We start from the raw sequence: 20,096 nt of genomic DNA, 5'->3' as shown, positions 1-20,096 counted from the left end.
CCTCAGACCTGCGTGGTAAGACTGATTTTCATGATATATTCAGAGACATTGCAGTAAAAATCCCAGAGGTCCTGCAGCCATTGATTTTTCTTTGACTGCTGAACTGCGATTTTTTCTGGAAAAATCCCTCTTCTGTGATTCCTGGGCTCATCTGGTTGTTAAGTAATAATTGTAAGAAAATGTTGCAGGTTGTTTACTGTAATTTCAGACAACATCTCACCAACACAGTTGACTCCAGTGTAATCCAGGTTGTATCCGAAGGGGCATTCGCAGCGGAACGAACCATCCGTGTTGATGCAGATACCGTTCTGACAGATGCCTGGGTTATCCAGACACTCGTTCATATCTTGAGAGAAAGAGCAAGAGAAAATTAGCATATTTTTAAAACATATACAGTAGAAGACCTCCTCAAAAGGCCATTAAATTCAAGGGATTAGATCTACGCTGTCGTGCTCACCTTCACGGGCATCTCCCAGTCCGGGCAGGACTCCAAGGCCGTAGGGACATAGAGTGTTGAAAGCAGCTGGAGACGCACCAAAAAAAGGTCAGCTTCATTATTTTATGAATGTCTTTACGATACGTCCTAATTAAAGGTGTGTGTGTCTGTGTGTGCGTTTTTGTGTTACACACCCTCGGTGTCTCGTGGGCACAGCTCACAGGGAAGTCCCCAGCCCTCTCCAGGCAACTTGCTGCAGCAGCACTGGGCCTTGGTGGTGTTTAAAGCTTTGGGGACGGAGCATTTTCCTGCATCGAATTTGGTGAAGCAGAAGCTCTCTCTCTTGTCTGCCAGAAGAAAAGAAAAGGATTCACTTCTGTTTCTTCTGTTTTAAGAAGACAAACTACACGGCCTTTGTCAGGGAAATAAAATGTCAGATTACCACACCAACACTGTCCTACTGTCCTGTGGCCTACTGTTAACTAACAACTTCTCTCACCAAAGCAGCGCCGTTCGTTCACAGAGAGTACGAAGCCCGGCTGGCAGGTGCACTGGAAGCTGCCGGGGGTGTTGGTGCAGGTGCCAAACTGGCAGATGTTGGGCTCCACCTCACACTCGTTGATATCTGGGAAGGGAGTGTAAAAGATGTCAGGAAGGTGAGAGGAGCAGATGGCTTGGTCGCCCCCGACGGTTTGAGTATATGTGGAGCATTTAGCCTGTGCTTAATTGTGTCTATCTCTGTGTGTGTGTGTGTTTGTGTCTTACCTATACACTGATCATTTTGCACCTCGTATCCAGGAGGGCAGATACACCTGAAAGATCCGTCCAGATTCTGACAAGTTCCTGGAGAGCACGTGCCGGGTAGACTCACACACTCATTTATATCTGTGGAGAAGAGGACGATGTAAATATGAGACAATTATGTTAATGTGTGTGAATGCCAGCAGATACCCCACCATGGTTATTACTTTTCTGGTATATTTAACGACTGACTTACCGACACAGTTCTTCCCATCCTGAGTGTTCTCATAACCCTCATGGCAGAGACACTGGAACGAGCCGAGTCCGTTGATACACTGTCCGTTCCTGCACACTTGGCCCTGGAGGGCGCTGCACTCGTCTATGTCTGTAAGGAAAACATGGAGAGGATTAGCACTCTGGAGAAGGAATTCATATTTTTCCTGGCCTCAAGAGATACTGAAGGCTGGCTTGTGTATAATTTTCTTTGTTACACAGCCAATGTTTTAAAAACACTCCAATATATTTCCCTCTTAAAGCCAAGGAAAAGTCAAATGTCTTAATTGTATTTTATGGCTGTCCAAATGTAATGCTGCTACAGAAAAGGGCAGCATGTTTTAAAGGAATTTATAGGTAATCTTTAACAAAACGATATTTGAGAATGAAAACGTTCCTCACCCATGCAGTCGTTGTTGTGTGTGAGCTCGAAGCCGGGGAAGCAGAGGCAGTTGTAGGATCCCACTGTGTTCTTACAGGTACCGTTGCCACACGGCTGTCTGTCACACTCATCGATGTCTGGCATACACACACAGAAAGAAGGTGAGACAGTGAAAACATCCAAATAAAATAAGTGCGATCATTATTGATTAAATGCTGGAGAATTACATAGAATGCGGTGCTGTGTATTATTAGTCTAGTTTAAATTGTGCCCCTCACCCATGCACATGGTCTGGTCAGCAGTAGCCTTGAAGCCGTTGTGGCACAGACAGCGATAGCTTCCCTGCGTGTCGATACACTCTCCATGGCTACACACGTTAGGAATCTCCTGACACTCGTTACGGTCTGAAAAAGAAACACAAACAAAAAATATTAATGTTACGGATGAGTAAGGAGACCATTATTTGTATCTGTCAAACCAACTGGACTAACTGTAACCGTAACCATATCTCAGAATGGGCAGTGCTTGGACAGGAAGTGACTGGTGTTTAAACAGGAAGTGTGGGGGAAGTTGTTATGTTAAGACTAAAATTGAAATTGGCAATTTATTAGAAAAGTATTGACAGAACAGCCTCTTTTATAAACTTGAATGAATAAACTTTTTGTCCAAGTCAAATAATATTGAATTTACAATGATATGAAATTAACAGAGGCAACAAATTCTAACATTGGAGAAACTGGAGCAATAATGTTAACTTTGATAAATGACATAAAACTTTATTTGTTTATCATAACTACTGCAGATTAATTTTCTGTCAATTGACTATTTGCAATTACAATTTGTTGTATTACTAATATCATGTATTGCACTTTATTTGCACAAATACCTTATATGTTGTCAGCTATTCAGTGTATGTTTTGTTTCATTTGCTTCTGCATGTCAGATTGAATTTGTGTCTTTTGTTTTGGTTTTCCTCTAATTTTTGTTTTGTGAATATTTACATGTGTGTTTGACGGAGTACAACCAAATCAAACCAGGCATAAACAAGAGTTGCATTTAGTCAAAGGTTGGTGTCAATTACTGCAACACGCCTCAGTGGATCTTACACTTTCCCGTGAATGATAATTATAATAACTTTCCCTCAGAAGGGATTTACATTTTCCTCACATCGCCACCATCAGTCTATCTGTCTATCACCATGTTGTTTTAAGATGGGAAACCCTCATCAGGCCTGTCAGACAGGCTGGACTCACCCACACAGGCCCCGCTGGGGGACAGTTTGAAGCCTGGCGAGCACTCGCAGCGGTAGCTGCCTGGAATGTTGATACAGTTGGCGTTGCGTTGGCACAGGTTGTCCCCGCTGTTACACTCATCAATATCTACACAGGAGGAAGACAGAGAGGAACAGTGGACATCAATCACCGACTCCACTACTGTCTGATCAGAGCAGGCAGTCAGCTTGTCGACAGCAGGAGAGAAAGCACAACGGCTCCATTTTGGCTCCAGAGCAGCTCAGACAGTCGCTGGCAGGTTGTGGATGATTGAAGGCCCAGGCAGGTGCTCCCATTCGGAGCCACTATGCTTGTCTTTACAGGGGCATAATTCACCTGTGAAAAGGCAGCGTTAACTCCCCCGAGTGGACTGCTTGTAAAAGTGCCTCTCGGACAGTGAGTGAGTGTAACTGTATTTGTGTGTGTGTCTGTACTGGTGGGCTGGTGTGATATAGTGTAGAATGGGTGGTAAGTGTTTGTGCCAACAGTGAGTATATAATCTATACTGTGTAAGGAATATATAGGCATGCAATGATTCAGCAGCAGGGTCAGGGTGGTAAAAGTGTGTGTGCTTATTTTTGTGTATGCTGAGAGAGAGAGAGAGAGAGAGGGAGACAGGGAACAAAACAAGCAAAGAACAGGAACTGTATGCAATACAACGACAGGGAAAGTCTCATTTTAAATCAGAAGTGTTCACCATTTTCTTTCCTTTATACAGAAGACACTGTAAGAGGGACACAAAAGAAAGAGTGAGACAGAGGAAAACGTTATGTGTAGCCTGAGTTTTACCTTCACAAATGAGCAGTATGTTGTTGTAGCTGAAGCCCATCGGACATTCACAGCGGAAGCTCCCGATCTGGTTGATACACACTCCGTTGGCACAGATACCAGGGATCTCCCTACACTCATCAATATCTGCACAAAAAACAGCACAGAATGTTACAATGCAAACTGAACCTTGTACCAGCACCTGTGTTGTGCTGTTCTGCAGCAGTTTTGACCTCACCTATGGGCTTGCCAGTGTGGATGTCTATGATGAAGCCAGGAGCCTGGTTACCACACAGTAACTGGTACTCAGCTGAAACAGACAGGACAGGAGATTCTCAGTGACAGAAATGTTTTCACCAGTGTTTCAGAGTATGTTTCAGGGTATTAAGTGACACTCACAGGTAGCAGGGGTTGGACAGGGCTCGCACGGTTTGTTCCAGGCCTTTCCAACATTGTAGGCGCAGCAGCACATCTTCTTGGTCATGTTGAAGGACAGCTCGTTCTCGCACGTGTCGTTGAAGTTACGGTAACACACGCTCTTCCTCATGTCTGCATCACAAGGAGGAAGACGATTGAAAAAGTGTGCCTTTTACTCTTTAAGTTTATTAAGAAGACATGATGAGAGTATCAGTCCAAAAGAAGTCTCTCGCACTCACCCATGCAGTTGTTTCCTCCGTTGACCTGCATGTATTCAGGAGGGCAGACACAGGTGTAGTTGCCCAGCGTGTTGTAGCAGGTACCTGGTCCACAGATGCCAATGTGGGTTGTGCACTCATCGATATCTGCACATAAAGAAACGAGGATAAAAATATGACCTTGTTAATCTTTCTCTGACAGGTGATTTATAAAATGGGTAATATTTTTCAGTCATTTGACTCTCAGTTCTTACCCTCACAGATGCGAGTCTCCTCATTGAGATAGTAGCCTGCTGGACACTCACACTGGAAACTACCGAAGGTGTTAACACAGTTGCCACCCTGACAGAGACCTGGCAGCTCCTGGCACTCATCAATATCTAGACAATAAGTCACACGGTTAGCTTAATAGATGCCACCTAGTATTGATTCTTAGGACTCTGAAATAGAATCAAAAGATTAGTATCTTGTTGCTACAGTTGTTGATTCAATACAGGACTGTAAAAAAGCTGGATGATTTACCTTCCAGGATAACAGTGATGGGGTTGGGTCTGAATCCCTCTCCGCCTGGACAGAGAGTCTTATATTCCGCTACAGACAAAACAGAGAGGACAATACAATGTTAGTGTGGAAGTAATAAGTAGTTCTTGCTACAACATAAGTTTATGTGGATTGTGTGTTTTTCAGTAAACACTATAATCAACTGATCAACAGTCGTGGTGCATACTGGAGTTGGGGGCGGGGCACAGTTCGCAGGGGTTTCCCCAGGCTCCTCCCAGGGAGCAGCAACAGGAAGCTCGGGTCACGCCCACTCCGATCTCCGCACTGCAGGAGATTCCTCCGTCACCACGGGCAAGGATGTCCAGGAAGCAGTTGCCAACACGGGTATCTGAGATAAACACACATTTGCTTTAACTATAGGATTTATAGCAATGTTCTGTTTTTGTTCTCGCCCTGAGATACCTCAAAATACAAGCCTCTTTTGCTCTAATTTTCACAAATACAAATGGCTTTAAAGCACATACTCAACTGTTAGCTCTTGCAAACTGCTACTCCTTGTATCAAGAGCTCTGTGTCTGTTAATAGGCCCGTAGAAAAGTTGCATAGTGCACTCTTTTAACAGGCGGCTAGAGGGAAGATGCATTTTGTCTCTATCTTATAATTACACTGTTAAAGAGGGTGTTAACGGTAAAGAGAACAATTTTAAACTCACAAAAGTGTATATAGCCATAAAATAATGGCACAATGGAGGAAACCACTGTTTTCTCATTGAAACCTTTTTCCCTCTTTGCGATACATTTAAACCTGCTTGAAGTGTGACTCACCCACGCAGCCCACTCCAGTGGGGTTGAGCTCGAAGTCAGCGGGGCAGTTGCACAGGTAGCTCCCTGGAGTGTTCACACACAGCCCGTTGATGCAGTTCACGGGGTCGGCACACTCGTTGATGTCTGCGGTACACAGTGACACACACAAGCTCAGCAACACAAACCACGCTACAGACACCTTTCTGACAGGTATGAACCCATTAAAAAACAAAAATACGTTTACTAATTTACATGATGGAAAACCTTGTTTATGTCACAAACTAACTGAAGGCTGAGGTGTGGGTGATCTGCACAAAGACTGAGGAATGAAAGGAATAAATGGATAAAAAATTACTTAAAATACATACTTTGCATATCTGCATGCCTTTTTAAAAAAAAATTGTAATACGATGCAAAGATGAAGGCTGCTATTTCCGAGAAAACTCAGCCAATCTATCCGAGTCTGCTCTGTGTCTGAACTCACCAGTGCAGTTTCCACCGCTGCGGTCCAGTTCGTAACCATCATCACACACACAGCGGAACATCCCAGGAAGGTTCTGGCAAGTTCCAAACACACAGATGTTCTGGAAATTACACTCATCGATGTCTGTGGAGAGAGAGACACAATGTTACTTACACTACCCGAATAAAAACAAAAACAGCAAAAAAAAGCAAGAGAGAGTAAAATGTGACAGAACGAGTGCAGCACCTTGACAGGCCTTGCTGTCCTCTGTGGGAGTGAAGCCCATCTCACACTCGCAGCGGTAGCCACCCGGCGCGTTCAGACACTGGCCGTTCTCACACAGGTTCACGTTGTCTGCACACTCATCCATGTCTGAAACAGAGCAGAGCAGTGAGTTATGAAGCTCACTGCACACTGCACGCGTATTCAATTAGGATTTATTTAGAAGGTCGGCAGTCTAACCAGAGCAGGAAAATCCGTCTCCATTGAAGCCCTCCTTGCATGTACACCTGTAGGATCCTGGTGTGTTGACACAGTCTGCGTTGGGATTGCAGTTGTGGTCCTCTGCAGAGCACTCATCCTGATCTAAAGAGAAAAAGTGCGAGAAACAAGAAATGAAGAACTTAACCTTTATTTTGTTTCAAAAAACTCATATTACCTGCCAAACTATCTGGTCTACAAACCACATCACGGCGAAGATATTCTAAATATGTACTCACCCACACACTTGATGCCGTCTCCGATCCAGCCGTCTCGACAGCGACACTTAAAGCTTCCAGGCACGTTGATGCAGGCAGCATGCATGTCGCAGTTATGAGCCCCGATCTCACACTCATCAACATCTGGGGAAATATGGAGATCAGTTAGTCAATTGTTAGGGGGGGGTCCTTTCCCTCGTAAACAAATGTTTTTCTTTTTCTTGACATGACTAGTTTGTAACACCAATAAACAGCCAGTAATAGAAGTATTTGTACTCGCTAACAAACAAACTGAATGTAAGGAATGTTGCAGCGTAAGTGAAATGCTCCTGTTTAATTATGCAAAGAGACAAAAAAAAAATGTTGCTTGGTTTTTAATTCTATAAGTAGTGAGTCATGAATAATAAATCCTCATTTTTAAACTGTAGACCTGCAACTACTGTATGCATGGGTGAACTGTCTCAACACTCAAATACGGTCACACAGAGGCGCAGACGTCTCAACAGCCCCTGACGTGTGTGTGCTTGTATGCGTGTGTGTGTGTACCTGTGCAGCCCGTGGATCCCTTCTTGACAAAGTATCCCAGCTGACAGTGGCAGATGAAGGAGCCTTTGGTGTTCTCGCAGTCGCCGTGGAGACAGATGTTTGGGTTCAAGTCGCACTCGTTCACATCTATGCAGATCAGGGACAGACAGACACAGATAACATGTGAACGTTGTGGCCCGAGAGATTAGACTGACAGAAAATGAGACTGACAGAGACAGTCCCACAGGTCGGGTCAGAGAGGTCGAATGAATACATTAATGTGGCGGAAAAGTAGTTAACAAAAAACACAAGGGAGAGTGAGGGGTTTTAAAGATATACGTGTGTAAAATGGGAGAAAGTGCAGCATGTGTTTTCAGTTTTTTCTCTCACCGATACATGTCCTCATGTCCATAGAAGCCATGAAGCCATCGTAACACAGACAGCGGTATTCCCCGGGAATGTTGGTGCACTGGCCTCCGTCACAGATGTCTGGAGTCTCCTCACACTCGTCAATATCTGAAAGAAAACGGAAGATTTAAATTTGCTATTGGTGGCAACACCAGACATTTCATGGTAAAACTGTGGGACATGATGAAAACTACCACATTGTGACACTGAATCCTGTGTTTTATTACCTGAGCAGGTCCTGAGGTCAGGCATTAGAGCGTAGCCCTCACTACAGCTGCACTCGTAGCTGCCCTCTGAGTTGGTACAGTGGGTTTCGCAGCCTCCATTCATAATGGTACATTCATCAATATCTGAAAAGAAAGGCCGCAATTACAGTTTGGCATCAAGGTTTCGCTAGATGAGAATCACACAGGTGAATTTATTTAAGCTTCATTTCAAAGTTATACAGCATGATGTAAATTTGTCGGACTTGGTTCGTTCCACTCACCGACGCAGCCCTGTCGGTCTGGCGTTGCCTGGTAACCGGTGTCGCAGGAGCACTGGTAGGTTCCCGCCATGTTGACACACTGCCCGTTCTTGCACAAGTTGTCACTCAGCTGGCACTCATTCACATCTGACAGGACCAGCAGACAATGATAGAGAATTAGATGTTGTACACAATTTAGTGTGTGTGCACCTCAAGCTAATGATGAATATGGTTCTTACAGCAGAGCTTCTTATAAGTACATTTCCTGCACTTTTCAAAGTGCCTAAACCAAAAATTTCCAGACTCTCGAAGAATTGATCATGACATCTACATTGTTATAATAAATCAGCCATGAAAAAAAGTTTGCATATTTCTTTATACCTACAGAAATAAATGTATATTTTCACTTTGTTTATTTTACCAGCTGTTTCGAATAACTTTGATGATAAGTTTTGATCATTCAAACATCAAAAAACAGCAAATATATGACACATTTTTCAAGGAGTATATTTGAATTCAAGCTTATTCGCTACCTTGAAAACATTTTGGTTGAAAGAGTTTGCTCAAACCCTGTAGAAGTTATAACACTAGTGTATAGAGTTTTACTGCGTGAAACTTGTTTTTCTGCACTTGGCTAAAGTTTTGAGCGCACTATCTTTAAAAATAAATTTGGGTGTCCTGAATATGATGGATAACACCAAGTGAGCCTGTGTGTGAATGTATGTATTTGTGTGTGTGTGTGTGTGTGTGTGTGTGTGTGTGTGTGTGTGTGTGTGTGTGTGTGTGTGTGTGTGTGTGTGTGTGCTGTATGATGTATGACCCACCTTCACAGGCTGATCCATCGGTGCTGAGCGAGTGTCCGGTGGGACATTCACACTCATAACTCCCTTCTGTGTTCAGGCAGGTTCCTCCTCGACACAACAGGGGGTTCCTCTCACACTCGTCAATATCTGTCAGCAGAGCGAGAGGGAGGGAGGGATGAAGAAGAAGAGAAAAAACAAGAAAGGACATGGAAGTTTTGGGAAATGAAGGCTTGACTGGACTAGAGTATATCATTAGAAATCCTCTAACTGTGTGTGTGAATCAGTTTCCAACATACCCATGCAGTTCTTCATCATCATGAAGCCGCTCTCATAGCCCTCGAAACATTCACACTCAAAGCTGCCCGGTGTGTTGACGCAGGCACCGTGACCGCACAAGTCCGGGGAGATGCGGCACTCATCGATGTCTGAAAACATTAAAAAAAGGAACCTTCACCTACTGCTTACTAATCGTGACAGAAATGTTTCATTGAATGTTATCATTTTGGCTCCTTCGGCATCTTCTCATACCTGTGCAGTTCCTCTCCTCTGCAGTCAGAGCGAAGCCGTTGTTGCAGCGACACTTGAAACTTCCAATGGTGTTTCGGCAGTTTCCGTAAGTACAAAGACCCTGGAACACTTTACACTCGTTTACATCTGGGGAGAAGGACAAGGCATTAAAATCCACTCATTTAGAACAAGATAAAACAAGAGCCTACATGTCAAAATATCAATTATTATTCAGTTCTAACAACAACACACTTTGTATGAATACAGCTTGGTACCTTTGTAGAAGGGCCTCCCAGTCAGAATATCTCCTCTGTTGGCGAAGCCGGGCCCTCTGGGACAGATGGTTCTGTACTCAAGTGAGCCTGGTTTTGGACACTCCTCGCAGTCAATACCCCAGGCAGCACCCACTGAGCAGCAGCACATGTCCACACGGTATCTGCCCGGCAGCGGTGCGCCACACTCGTCCTCGTGCCACTTCATGAAGCACTGCTCACTGCGCATATCTAGAGAGGTAGGTTATAAAATCAGGTTTCGGGCTGATAGCACAGTGACATGACAGCAACTGGAAGTTTGATTGGATGTGGTTTCTTTTCTTGTGCAGTCCTCTTACCAACACACGTGCGTCCAGTGCTGTCCAAAGTGAGACCCTCAGCACACTCGCAGCGGAACGAGCCCTGGGTGTTCACACACCGGCCGTTTGTGCACACTCCAGGGAACACCTCGCACTCATTAATGTCTACAGGGAGCAGGACGTTTAAAGAACCGTGATTACGAGGTGAAACACACAAACATGCACACACATGCACAAAAACTCTACAGGGAGAACAATGAGGCACGTCACAAGGACAAAAAGGTAGAATGATTTAATTCCTGTCAGTGTTGGATGACTGGAGAGCCGCAGGTTTGTCACCGTTCATTAAGTTATCAAATGTTCTTACCTTCACAGACGAGGCCCTTCATACGAGCGAATCCTCGAGAGCAGGCGGTGTCTGAGGAGGCATGAGAAGATCAGAGATGGAATTTGAACGCAGTAAATGCAGTTTCAGGTGTATTTTCTAGTCTTGTCTGGAGGACTAATTAAACTACGGGAAGTTTGAGCATGAAATGACCAGAATTACATTTAACATTAAACATTTAACACTGGCACAATAAAATTAGCAGCATCTGCGTGTGTGAACTGACCAATCTCGCAGGGTTCACAGGGACTGCCCCAGGCGGCTCCCAGTGTGGAGCAGCACTCGGACTTCAGCGTGGCTCCGTTGATGTTGACCTCACAGCGGCTGTCTTGTATCGTCAGCCAGCACGTGCTCTTCATACTGTCTGTGGGGCCGAGGTTAAACAGACAACATTTAGTGTCTCTCATGAAAACATGTTGTGTGTATCCTCCACTCATACTTGCCAACCAAAAATAACGAGGATTTCAAAACTAAAGCAGGGTTCTGGGTGTCATACCCCCGAAAAATGTACGCTTTAAGGACTGTGTTTTCAGCGTTCTGGTGACATTTAAAGAATGAAAATAACAAAATAATAAGTCAAATGCAGCAGCTTTTTTATGTAGAATGTCAGACTACATTCTGTACAGTGCCAGAAACAGGTAGTGATAAATAAAAGGGGAAAAAGGTGTAAAAATGTGTCATATATCAGGTGAAATGCCTTCTGCCTCTTAAATGTAGGGATTTGTTGCTTTTCTTTGTCATAATTGTGAAAATCATGGGCAGATTTATTGGTAATAGTAGCGGCCTAACACAAGAAACAGATGAACAGCTATCTGCTGATCCAGACATTGCTCCACAGCACCACTATTCCTCAAAATTACAAACTCTCCACAGGGTTCCTTTAACTATGGCAACTAAACACACCACACAAACAACCAACATGTCACCTTCAGCTCTCATGACTCCCCTAAAACTTATGCTTTTGGCTCCATGCTGAGCTGAGTAAAGCCCATGCATCATTACATTTAATCCAAAGCTATTTCATTCCTAATGAGCTGAGAGTGTACAGAGAGTGTACAGAGAGTGTACAGTCATAACAGTGACACCTTTCCTCCAAAACCACAATGCCACCCAAACACAAAACCACAATTTACTCTCCCTTTCTTCCCCCGCTGAGTGATGGGCTCTAAGACATAAAACAGAAATGAACCAAGCCAGAGGAATTCCTCTGATGGAGCCAGCTCATGCAACATGTATGAGTATTTATTTAATGACTCATGCTCCCTTCCAGTTACAATAACATCTGTATTCTGTATTAGCATGTAGCTTTCTCACAATGATTTCCCAAAAGCAACAAACCTCCAAACAAGCGGAATATTAAACCTCTTACATACCACATGTCATTCTGAATTTGGGGGGGGATCTCAAATAATTAAAGCAACCAAGGCCATGCGTGCAAGCATTTATCTAATAAATCATCTGCGTGTGCCATAACATCTGATGGTGATAATGTATCTGGATGGCCCCTGGAAACCTGAACCACCTCTGTGTTTGTTTATAAAAGTGGAGCATAAACCTCGATTAGAAAGATTAGACACAGAATCTTGCACTAATTATGTCCTATTGACACTCGTGTCTCAGTGTGTAATCATTATCTCGTGCAAGCTGTTTCTGGGACCCCGCGGTGCCGCTCTAATTTGCGTCAGGCACTTGGGAGGACGGATGTCTTACCCACGCAGATGGTTTTGGTGGAGTCCAGCTTGCTGCCGTGCGTGCACTCGCAGTTGAAGGAGCCGGCAACGTTGCGACACGCTCCATTGATGCAGGGGCTGGATATGCACTCGTTGATATCTGAAACACGTGCAAACACACACCTGAGGTCAGGGCCGAGAGGCAAGATTCAAATGGATCATCATCACCATTTAGCTGTGACAAATACAATGCATGTTTCTTCTTTCAATGAGCCAAATGTTTACTGGAAACTGGATGCAACATATCTGGTAATCATGCCATCTCATAATGACCTTGATTGTTGGTAAAAACGGTATAATGTGAATGTGAGCCAGCACAAATGCGTGAGTGTGTTTGTGTGTGTCAGAAAGAATGTGTGTGTGTTTATGTGTGTGTGTGTGAGTGAAAGAGATCACCTTCGCAGGTCTCGGATTCGGGTTTGAAGACGTATCCCTTCGGACAGGAGCAGGTGAAGGAGCCGGGAGTGTTTCTGCACAGACCGTTGTCACAAAGCAGACGGTTCACCAGACACTCATTGATGTCTGCAGGGAGGCCAGAGAGGGTTTTGGTGAGAAAACAGTGACATGTGACTTGTGATTATTTGAAAAGAAGAACTTGGATACATGTCTTTTAAAAAACACAAAAACAATCCGCTCACCAACACAGTTTTTCCCGCTGGTGTCGGACTCGTATCCGATGTTACAGATGCAGCGGTAGCTTCCTCTCAGGTTCTCACAGATGCCGTTCTGACAAATGTCCGGGTCCAGGGCACACTCATTGATGTCTAGGAGTGGACGAGGATTATGTAGATGAATACTGATATGGGTGTTTCAAAGCAGCACTGGGAGAACATTCACGAACAACACACTTACCTCTGCCGTCAGTTGTAATGCCGATACCACTGCTGCACACAGCCTGGAACTCAGCTGATGGATAAGAAAGAAAAAAAACACATAAGATGAGCTGGAAATCCATGTTGCTTTTCTTTTCTGGTAACTTTAACAAGCTGATTTCCAAGAAGAAGCATAAATCAAGATTTTACCTGAGTTCCTGGAGGGGCAGGGCTGGCAGGGCTCTCCAAAGCCGTGTTCGGGATTAGCACAGCAGCACTCAGATTTGGTCACTGCACCGGGGAACGGCCTCGAGCACGTGCCCATCTTTATGGCGCCATAGCAGGTGGTCCTCATGTGAGTGTCCACACAGACTCTCCCATCTACATCGATGGCCAGGCCTGGAGGACACTCGCAGCGGAAGGAGCCCTCAGAGTTGATGCAGCGGCCGTTCATGCAAATGCCAGAAGTCTGACACTCATCGATGTCTGACGAAGAGACGGGAGGGAATGTTTACATGTCAGCTTCTTTTTATTAGTTAAGGCATTTGGTCTATTTCAATTAGTATATAAATTTGAATTCCTGCAGGAACTACTCAAAACAGAACAAATGTAAATCACATTAGTTTTCAATGAAATCTAATTTAATAGCAAGTTTTTTTTATTATCATTCCAGATGTTTATCACACAGCAGGTAGAGTACATTGTCTATAAACCATTTTGGATTATGCTGGTAAGTGTTTTCATAGGATTACACTGTCAGTGACCTTACACCTGTGGAGGAATGAAGCTGCCATAACCAGAAATAAATAAAAGAAAAATATATATATGGTTCAATAAATAAATTAGTATGCCATCAAATGCACCAAGAATAAAATTGAAAATAAATTATTTATTTTCCCATTTAATTTTCCATTTTTTATTTTTGTTTCTGTATCTATGAATTGATATTTCTGCTTTGATTTGTATTTTTTAAAATTATTTTTTACGCATTTATTTTTTTTGTATTTCCACAAACATATTTATTCCTGTATTTCTTTTTCCTTTTCTTTAGGCATTTCTGCTTCATTATGCAGACAAGGGGACTGTCATTGTAGGGCAGGACAGGGCAGAACAGTCTTGGGAGTATGTACATAAATGCGTAAAAAGATACAGAAATAAAATAGAAAATGGAAAAATAAATGGGAAAATAAATGAATAGTGGAATTAATCCAAAGGTAAAAAAATACAGGGGCAAAATAAAGGCAGAAATATCCATTTATGTCATATTTTAGAAATAAATGAATGCCTACATTTATTTTCAATTTTATTTTTAGTATATTCAATGGCATAATCACTTATTCATTGAGCCATTTATATGCTTATTTAATTATTTCTCATTTTGGCTGGTTCAGTCCTCCAGACACAGCAACATGACAAATTGAAAGGAAAAAGGGCTTAACAGTCGTAAATAAAATAATTCCAAAAGAAGTCCATCTGACAAATCTCTTCAGCTAATTTATCTGTAAAGCTCTTCTTAAAATATATTAACGTGACACGCAACTATGAAGACGCCACAGAAATCACAGAGCTTAACGTGGAGTCAGGTCACGGGGAGTTAGCATCATCTAGGTTGGCAGGTGTTGTGTTTGGGATATGCACCTGTGCTGTCGGTGTTATGGTGTGACTGCGATGGAACGGCTGCTACTCTTGAAGCTTCCAGACAAAATCTCTCAATAGAGACTCATAAATCTATTCATCTATTTCTGGTCTGCACATAATACCGACTTGGGTTCAAAAAAAAGGTTCTGCAGAATTTCAGAGAACACCAAATCTGTCTTCACTGTTTTGAAGCAGCCTGTTTGGCCCGAGACTTGAGGCCTCTGTTGTACTTTATAAATCATCCGTACCGGTGCAGTAGCGTCCGTTGGGTGCTAAAGCGAACCCAGGCTTGCAGATGCACTTAAAGCTGCCGTCCTCATTGATACACATGCCGTTCAGACACATGTTTTTGGTGGCACACTCGTCGTGATCTGGAGGGAGACAGGAGGGGAATTCAGGTCAAGTTTATAAAGGTTAAACATTCATGTGAAGTTTGGCCTGTTCCTGTGTCTGTTGGCTCCTTACCGATGCAGTTCTTTCCATCAGAAGTGAGCTCAAAGCCAGCATTGCAGATGCACTGAAAGCTCCCCTCTGTGTTGACACAGCGGCCGTTGCGACACATCACTCCATTCATAATACACTCATCGATATCTAAAGCGGGGAGTGGAGGCAGAGGGAAGACAGATGTGGTTGAGTTTATTGTTTTTGAACCACCAGGAAAAGAAAATGTGTTAAGAGTACTTCAGTGATACATATGTACACAGAAGCACAGTCAAATATACCAATGCAGGCTTGTTTGATGGGATTTCCCTGGTAGCCCTCATGGCACTTGCAGTGGTACGATCCAGGTGTGTTGACACAGTCTCCATTGATGCATGGATTACTCACACACTCATCCACATCTGGGGAAAAAAAGACAAAGCGAACAAAAACTCATGAGATATCCAAACACAAAGAACATGATTTACATTTGAGCAGATTTCTCCTGCCAGCATCAACCTACACTTATGTTAAGTTCCTTAAATTGGCAGAAGATGGCAGTGCAGCGCATGTAATTAACTGTGGGACTGTCACAAAGTCACAGCGTCTGCCTGTGTGCCTCAGAGATAACTGCATGTACGCAGTGTGTGTGAGCCTGTTTCTTACCGATGCACTCCCCACGAACATCCTGTTTGTAGCCCATGTTGCACTCGCAGCGGTAGCTTGTCGGTGTTGGGATGCAGCGTCCATTCAGACACAGGTTGGTGAAATGTTTGCAGACGTCGATGGAGTCATTAACAGAAACCGTGCCTGAATGCAGACAACAGACAAATTAATGGAAACACTCATAAAGACGTCATATCCAGATTATTTTCTCTAAAAACGAGGCCTTTAGTCTAGTGCCATTTAACAGACAGATCCACAGAGAGACTCACCTATATGTGGGTGGGTGAGGAGTCCTCCTCCATTGCCCCCAAAGCTTCCTCCGTTACCTCCAAAGCTCCCACCGTTCCCTCCAAAGCTTCCCCCTCCGTTGCCGCCGAAGCCTCCGTTACCGTTACCATTAGGTACACTGGGTAACTTGTATCCGTAGTTGAACCCGTTGCCGTTGGTGTTGGGGAAGTGTCCATTGGGGTAGCCATTAGGGAGGCCGTGTCCTTGGGCAACGCCCACGATACACAGACGTCTAAACTCGTCTACAAGAGAGATGGAGATTAAACGGATCAGTTGATACATTCTACAGCAGGTTGTGTTTCCAGATGAAACCGAGGAAGAACTTATTCATCAACAAAGAGTTTGTTTTTAAACAGTTTATATGGATTACAGTGATTTAGACTCACAGGCCCTTTGGATCACCCCGAGCACTTAAAGTCCGACTGTTCACACTTAAAATTCACTCACTGTTTCCTAGAATCGTAGGATTGCAAAAAGGCCACTGAACTTTGCAATAAATGTTTGTCTTTTTTTGACATTTGTTATTAAATTGACTGTCTAACTGTACTGCTTTGAGTAGAGCTTTGCCTGGAGCAAAGCCTGACCAAGTAATAAGCAAAAAATGATCTACAGTACACTGTCCTGCTTCGGCATGTAGTTACAGTGAGTCCAGTGTATTATTTAATTGTATGTTTGTATGTACAGCAGTGTATGTTTGGGTGTATTTAGACTTAGACTTTATTATCCCGAGGGGAAATTCCTTTTCACAGCACCGCAACCGTCAGACAGTACATACAACAGACAGTTTACAAAAACAGCACATACAACAACACACAGTAAGAACAGTTTGTATGTTCTGCACTTAAATTGGCAAACAAAATAAATTAAACACAAACACAAACACACACACACACACACACACACACACACACACACACACACACACACTTGTTTTGGCAGTGCCAGTGAAAGCAGATCAGTAACAGATCAGTTATGGATCACAGTCTCACGCAGAGGGAGACTTTTCTGAATTCCAACTTGACTAAAGAGATGACGGGTCATTATACTCACACAAATCTCTTCCATCTTTTTTCTGTTCTTTTTGCGCTCATGACATCATGCTCATCAGTTTCAGCTGAGGCTTTTCCTTCTCCGTCACACACGCACAAGCTCAAATCTCTCTCTTAGAGCGTCCTTCTTGTCCAGTCTAACGTTACTGTGTTAAACTCATTTGGCTTGTGTAACATTTATTCTGTCATTACTTTATTTACTGCCTGTGCTCATGCCAAGTCCTAGATAATCTATTGTGGAGACTGCCAGTTTTTTGTCGGCAGAAGGTGATGGATGTTCTGTCCTGACTTCATGCTTATAACCATCTCTTTGTTTGGGAACAGCTGGCGCAGATGTTGTTTGAACCATGCGCGGTTGTCAACAAGTGAAATAATGGATTTGCTGTTCTGTGTCCTGTTTTCCTTGTTTACTCACCAGACCCTCTGACGGGGCACATCTCAGGGATCTGTCCCAGAGCCCAGCAGCGTCCTGTGTCGCAGCAGCACTGCATCTTGGTGTACTGGCCGGTCAGCTCCGCAGCACAGCGACCATTAGCCAGAGCAGAGAAACAGGTGCCCACACGCTGATCTGAGGAAGAGGAGAGGCATTTACAGGATTAGACGAGTCAGCAGGCGGCAACGCAAATTTAAGCTTAAAAGGAGCTCAGGCTGAAGTCAAATGAAAAAGATACACATGGCTGATGTCTTTTATTATGTTTTATGTATCTCTTGTTCGAGTTTTGGTTCTATTTTAATTGGTTGCAAAGGCGTAGTTGAAAACTTTTCATAAACCAATCAAAATGAAAACTGTCCGATGTAAACGATATAACCTGATTATTTTCTGGCTGCCTTTCAGGAAGAGGACTGCATGACACAGCATCACTTTTCTAGCATGTCACACATCTGTTCCAATTAAATTTGTTGCTGCATGTAAACACCAGACCATATTTATCCCACCTATTTAAACAGTAGACCCGAAATCTTCAACCAGAATGAAGAAATATTCTACATGCAAATATAGCTGCTGTTGCTGCAGGTGCTGCACACCAACAACTCCCATAAAGCTGCTGGGTCAAAGTGTTGAACCCCAACCAGAGAGGGCAGTGAAGCACTGATTTCCAGCCTGGACTCGAGTTATTCTTTAAATATAGGACCACAGGCAGCAACTTGAATACTTTGTCTGCCACTGACGCTGCATTATATGTGGGAAAAGGTTACAGGTAATCGCTGCTCTCAAAACAGCAGTGCTGTAAGTCAGAGGGGCCAGTCTGGCCTTTCCATGGTGGCTGTGGAGGAAGCTTCTTTACGGTCTGGCAGTGGGAAAGGTTGCCTGGGGTCTCGACTGACTGCAGGAATCTGAAGGGCCTCCAAAAGGGGTCTTATTTGTTACAGTTTTCCAGGTCAGGGTCAATGGGGCAGGAGAGAGGGCTGCGGTTCAAAGAGCGTGTGTGAGGAGTAAATGGAGAGGAAGACAGGGGGCTTTTCTGGGTATTTAGGAAAATACCGAGAGAAAGGAAAAGGCAGAGCGAGAGGGAGAGAGTGTATGTGTATTATTTTAGAACGTGAACAACATATGTGAGAGGGAATTTTAAGTGCATCTACAGACAAACGGGGAGAAAAAGGAAAGGCAATATGAAGGGGGAGAGGGAGGGAGGAGCACAAGTCGATTAACTCACTAATGAGCCAGCAGTCTGGAATTAATCAGTTCCATGTGGAGCAATTCTTGCCAATTAGATAGAACATGAGGCGCTGCGCTCTGTCTTGGAGCGCATACAGTACAGTACGCACACACTGACATGCAATCACACAAATAGATGTGCATTCCCATACATATCCACGGGCACGAAACATGCACAAACACAGACTCACATGCTTGTGTACATGCATTAATGTACATAAACACACACGGAACGCAAACTAACATCCCGTAGGAATGACCGAGCTGGAGGCCCGGCGGAGAGGGAGAAGGGGGGAGGGTTGCTGATGAGGATGATGATGACTTAAATTGGATCCAGACGGTGGTTTGCTCGCTGGTGTTGCTCCACTACACAAGCATATGCTTTCATTTGGTGAGGTGTTTTTACAGACTGACTGACTGGACAGGTCTTTTTTTTCATGCTCCCACCGTGTGACAGGGCATTAGGCTCTGATTACTGTCAGCCGCCCCCCCCCAGACAGCTCCCACTAGTCTACAGTACATCCCACAAAACACAGGCCAATACACCTAGAGCAACACAGGGCCAGGACTTTACATCCTGCTTCTGAAACAAGAGGGCAAAACTGCCAGAAAATCAGCCGTGTAAAAACATTTCACTTTCTTTTATTCACCACAAAAAAGGAAATGAGATCAGACGCTGTGGGAAACTTAATCAAAGTGTGTCGGACATGCAAAGAAGAAACAAGCAGACCCTCTTCCGTCACTGGTTTGGAATACCCAAAAGATGGATTGGACCTGACCCGGTCTAGTCTGGTTTGTTTGGGTTTGCTTATCTCTGCGTCTGTCTCCTCCCAATCTAGTCTTGTCCGTTTTGGAAGTAGGACACAGACAGAGGAAGGATATATGGGGGTTGTGTCTGGCACCTGTTTTATTTGCTCTCTCTTTTTTCTCGTTCCCTTCAGCAGGCTGCGAGGTGAAGGATCCAGATGTCAGAGGATGGGAGAGGAAAAAAAAAAAAGGTCCAAGAGGAAACCGTAAGATAGATAAGCAGGACGAGAGTGCAAGTATGCATCGGTTTGGGAGATAAACAGTTAAAAAGAAAGAAACAAAACAGCCAGAGGGGACGAAGCGAGATAAAAGATAAAATCCAAACAGAGAGACTTTCTACTGTAAATCAGTTAATTGTTTGCTGAGAGAATGAGCTTTGGTGTGATCCAGAGA

General features: G+C 43.8%; 1 protein-coding gene across 1 annotated transcript in view; it reads right to left on the bottom strand.

The window, feature by feature from the left end:
- The window catches only part of fbn2b (fibrillin 2b), a 68,358-nt gene that overhangs the window by 7,652 nt on the left and 40,610 nt on the right, over positions 1–20,096 (bottom strand). The window contains exons 10-52 of the mRNA XM_084354708.1: positions 17,655–17,807; positions 16,172–16,432; positions 15,903–16,046; positions 15,539–15,658; positions 15,282–15,407; positions 15,065–15,187; positions 13,389–13,664; positions 13,219–13,272; positions 13,005–13,130; positions 12,763–12,888; positions 12,347–12,466; positions 10,863–11,000; positions 10,619–10,669; positions 10,291–10,416; positions 9,956–10,183; positions 9,702–9,827; positions 9,470–9,598; positions 9,195–9,320; positions 8,392–8,517; positions 8,132–8,254; positions 7,887–8,012; positions 7,518–7,643; positions 6,993–7,115; positions 6,736–6,858; positions 6,520–6,645; positions 6,295–6,417; positions 5,832–5,954; positions 5,234–5,395; positions 5,029–5,097; positions 4,761–4,886; positions 4,528–4,653; positions 4,271–4,420; positions 4,110–4,181; positions 3,893–4,018; positions 3,086–3,211; positions 2,111–2,236; positions 1,853–1,969; positions 1,434–1,562; positions 1,202–1,321; positions 936–1,061; positions 631–783; positions 458–523; positions 221–346 (exon numbers count right to left, since the gene is read on the bottom strand). Coding sequence (XP_084210834.1) covers positions 221–346; positions 458–523; positions 631–783; positions 936–1,061; positions 1,202–1,321; positions 1,434–1,562; positions 1,853–1,969; positions 2,111–2,236; positions 3,086–3,211; positions 3,893–4,018; positions 4,110–4,181; positions 4,271–4,420; positions 4,528–4,653; positions 4,761–4,886; positions 5,029–5,097; positions 5,234–5,395; positions 5,832–5,954; positions 6,295–6,417; positions 6,520–6,645; positions 6,736–6,858; positions 6,993–7,115; positions 7,518–7,643; positions 7,887–8,012; positions 8,132–8,254; positions 8,392–8,517; positions 9,195–9,320; positions 9,470–9,598; positions 9,702–9,827; positions 9,956–10,183; positions 10,291–10,416; positions 10,619–10,669; positions 10,863–11,000; positions 12,347–12,466; positions 12,763–12,888; positions 13,005–13,130; positions 13,219–13,272; positions 13,389–13,664; positions 15,065–15,187; positions 15,282–15,407; positions 15,539–15,658; positions 15,903–16,046; positions 16,172–16,432; positions 17,655–17,807 — 5,592 coding nt within the window. The remainder of the gene's footprint in view (positions 1–220; positions 347–457; positions 524–630; positions 784–935; positions 1,062–1,201; positions 1,322–1,433; positions 1,563–1,852; positions 1,970–2,110; positions 2,237–3,085; positions 3,212–3,892; positions 4,019–4,109; positions 4,182–4,270; positions 4,421–4,527; positions 4,654–4,760; positions 4,887–5,028; positions 5,098–5,233; positions 5,396–5,831; positions 5,955–6,294; positions 6,418–6,519; positions 6,646–6,735; positions 6,859–6,992; positions 7,116–7,517; positions 7,644–7,886; positions 8,013–8,131; positions 8,255–8,391; positions 8,518–9,194; positions 9,321–9,469; positions 9,599–9,701; positions 9,828–9,955; positions 10,184–10,290; positions 10,417–10,618; positions 10,670–10,862; positions 11,001–12,346; positions 12,467–12,762; positions 12,889–13,004; positions 13,131–13,218; positions 13,273–13,388; positions 13,665–15,064; positions 15,188–15,281; positions 15,408–15,538; positions 15,659–15,902; positions 16,047–16,171; positions 16,433–17,654; positions 17,808–20,096) is intronic.

Source organism: Pagrus pagrus (genome assembly GCF_965226575.1).
Source record: "Pagrus pagrus genome assembly, chromosome: 6".
Classification (NCBI taxonomy): Eukaryota; Metazoa; Chordata; class Actinopteri; order Spariformes; family Sparidae; genus Pagrus; species Pagrus pagrus.
Note: the sequence above shows the minus strand (reverse complement) of the source record. Positions and strands in the feature narration are given on the sequence as shown.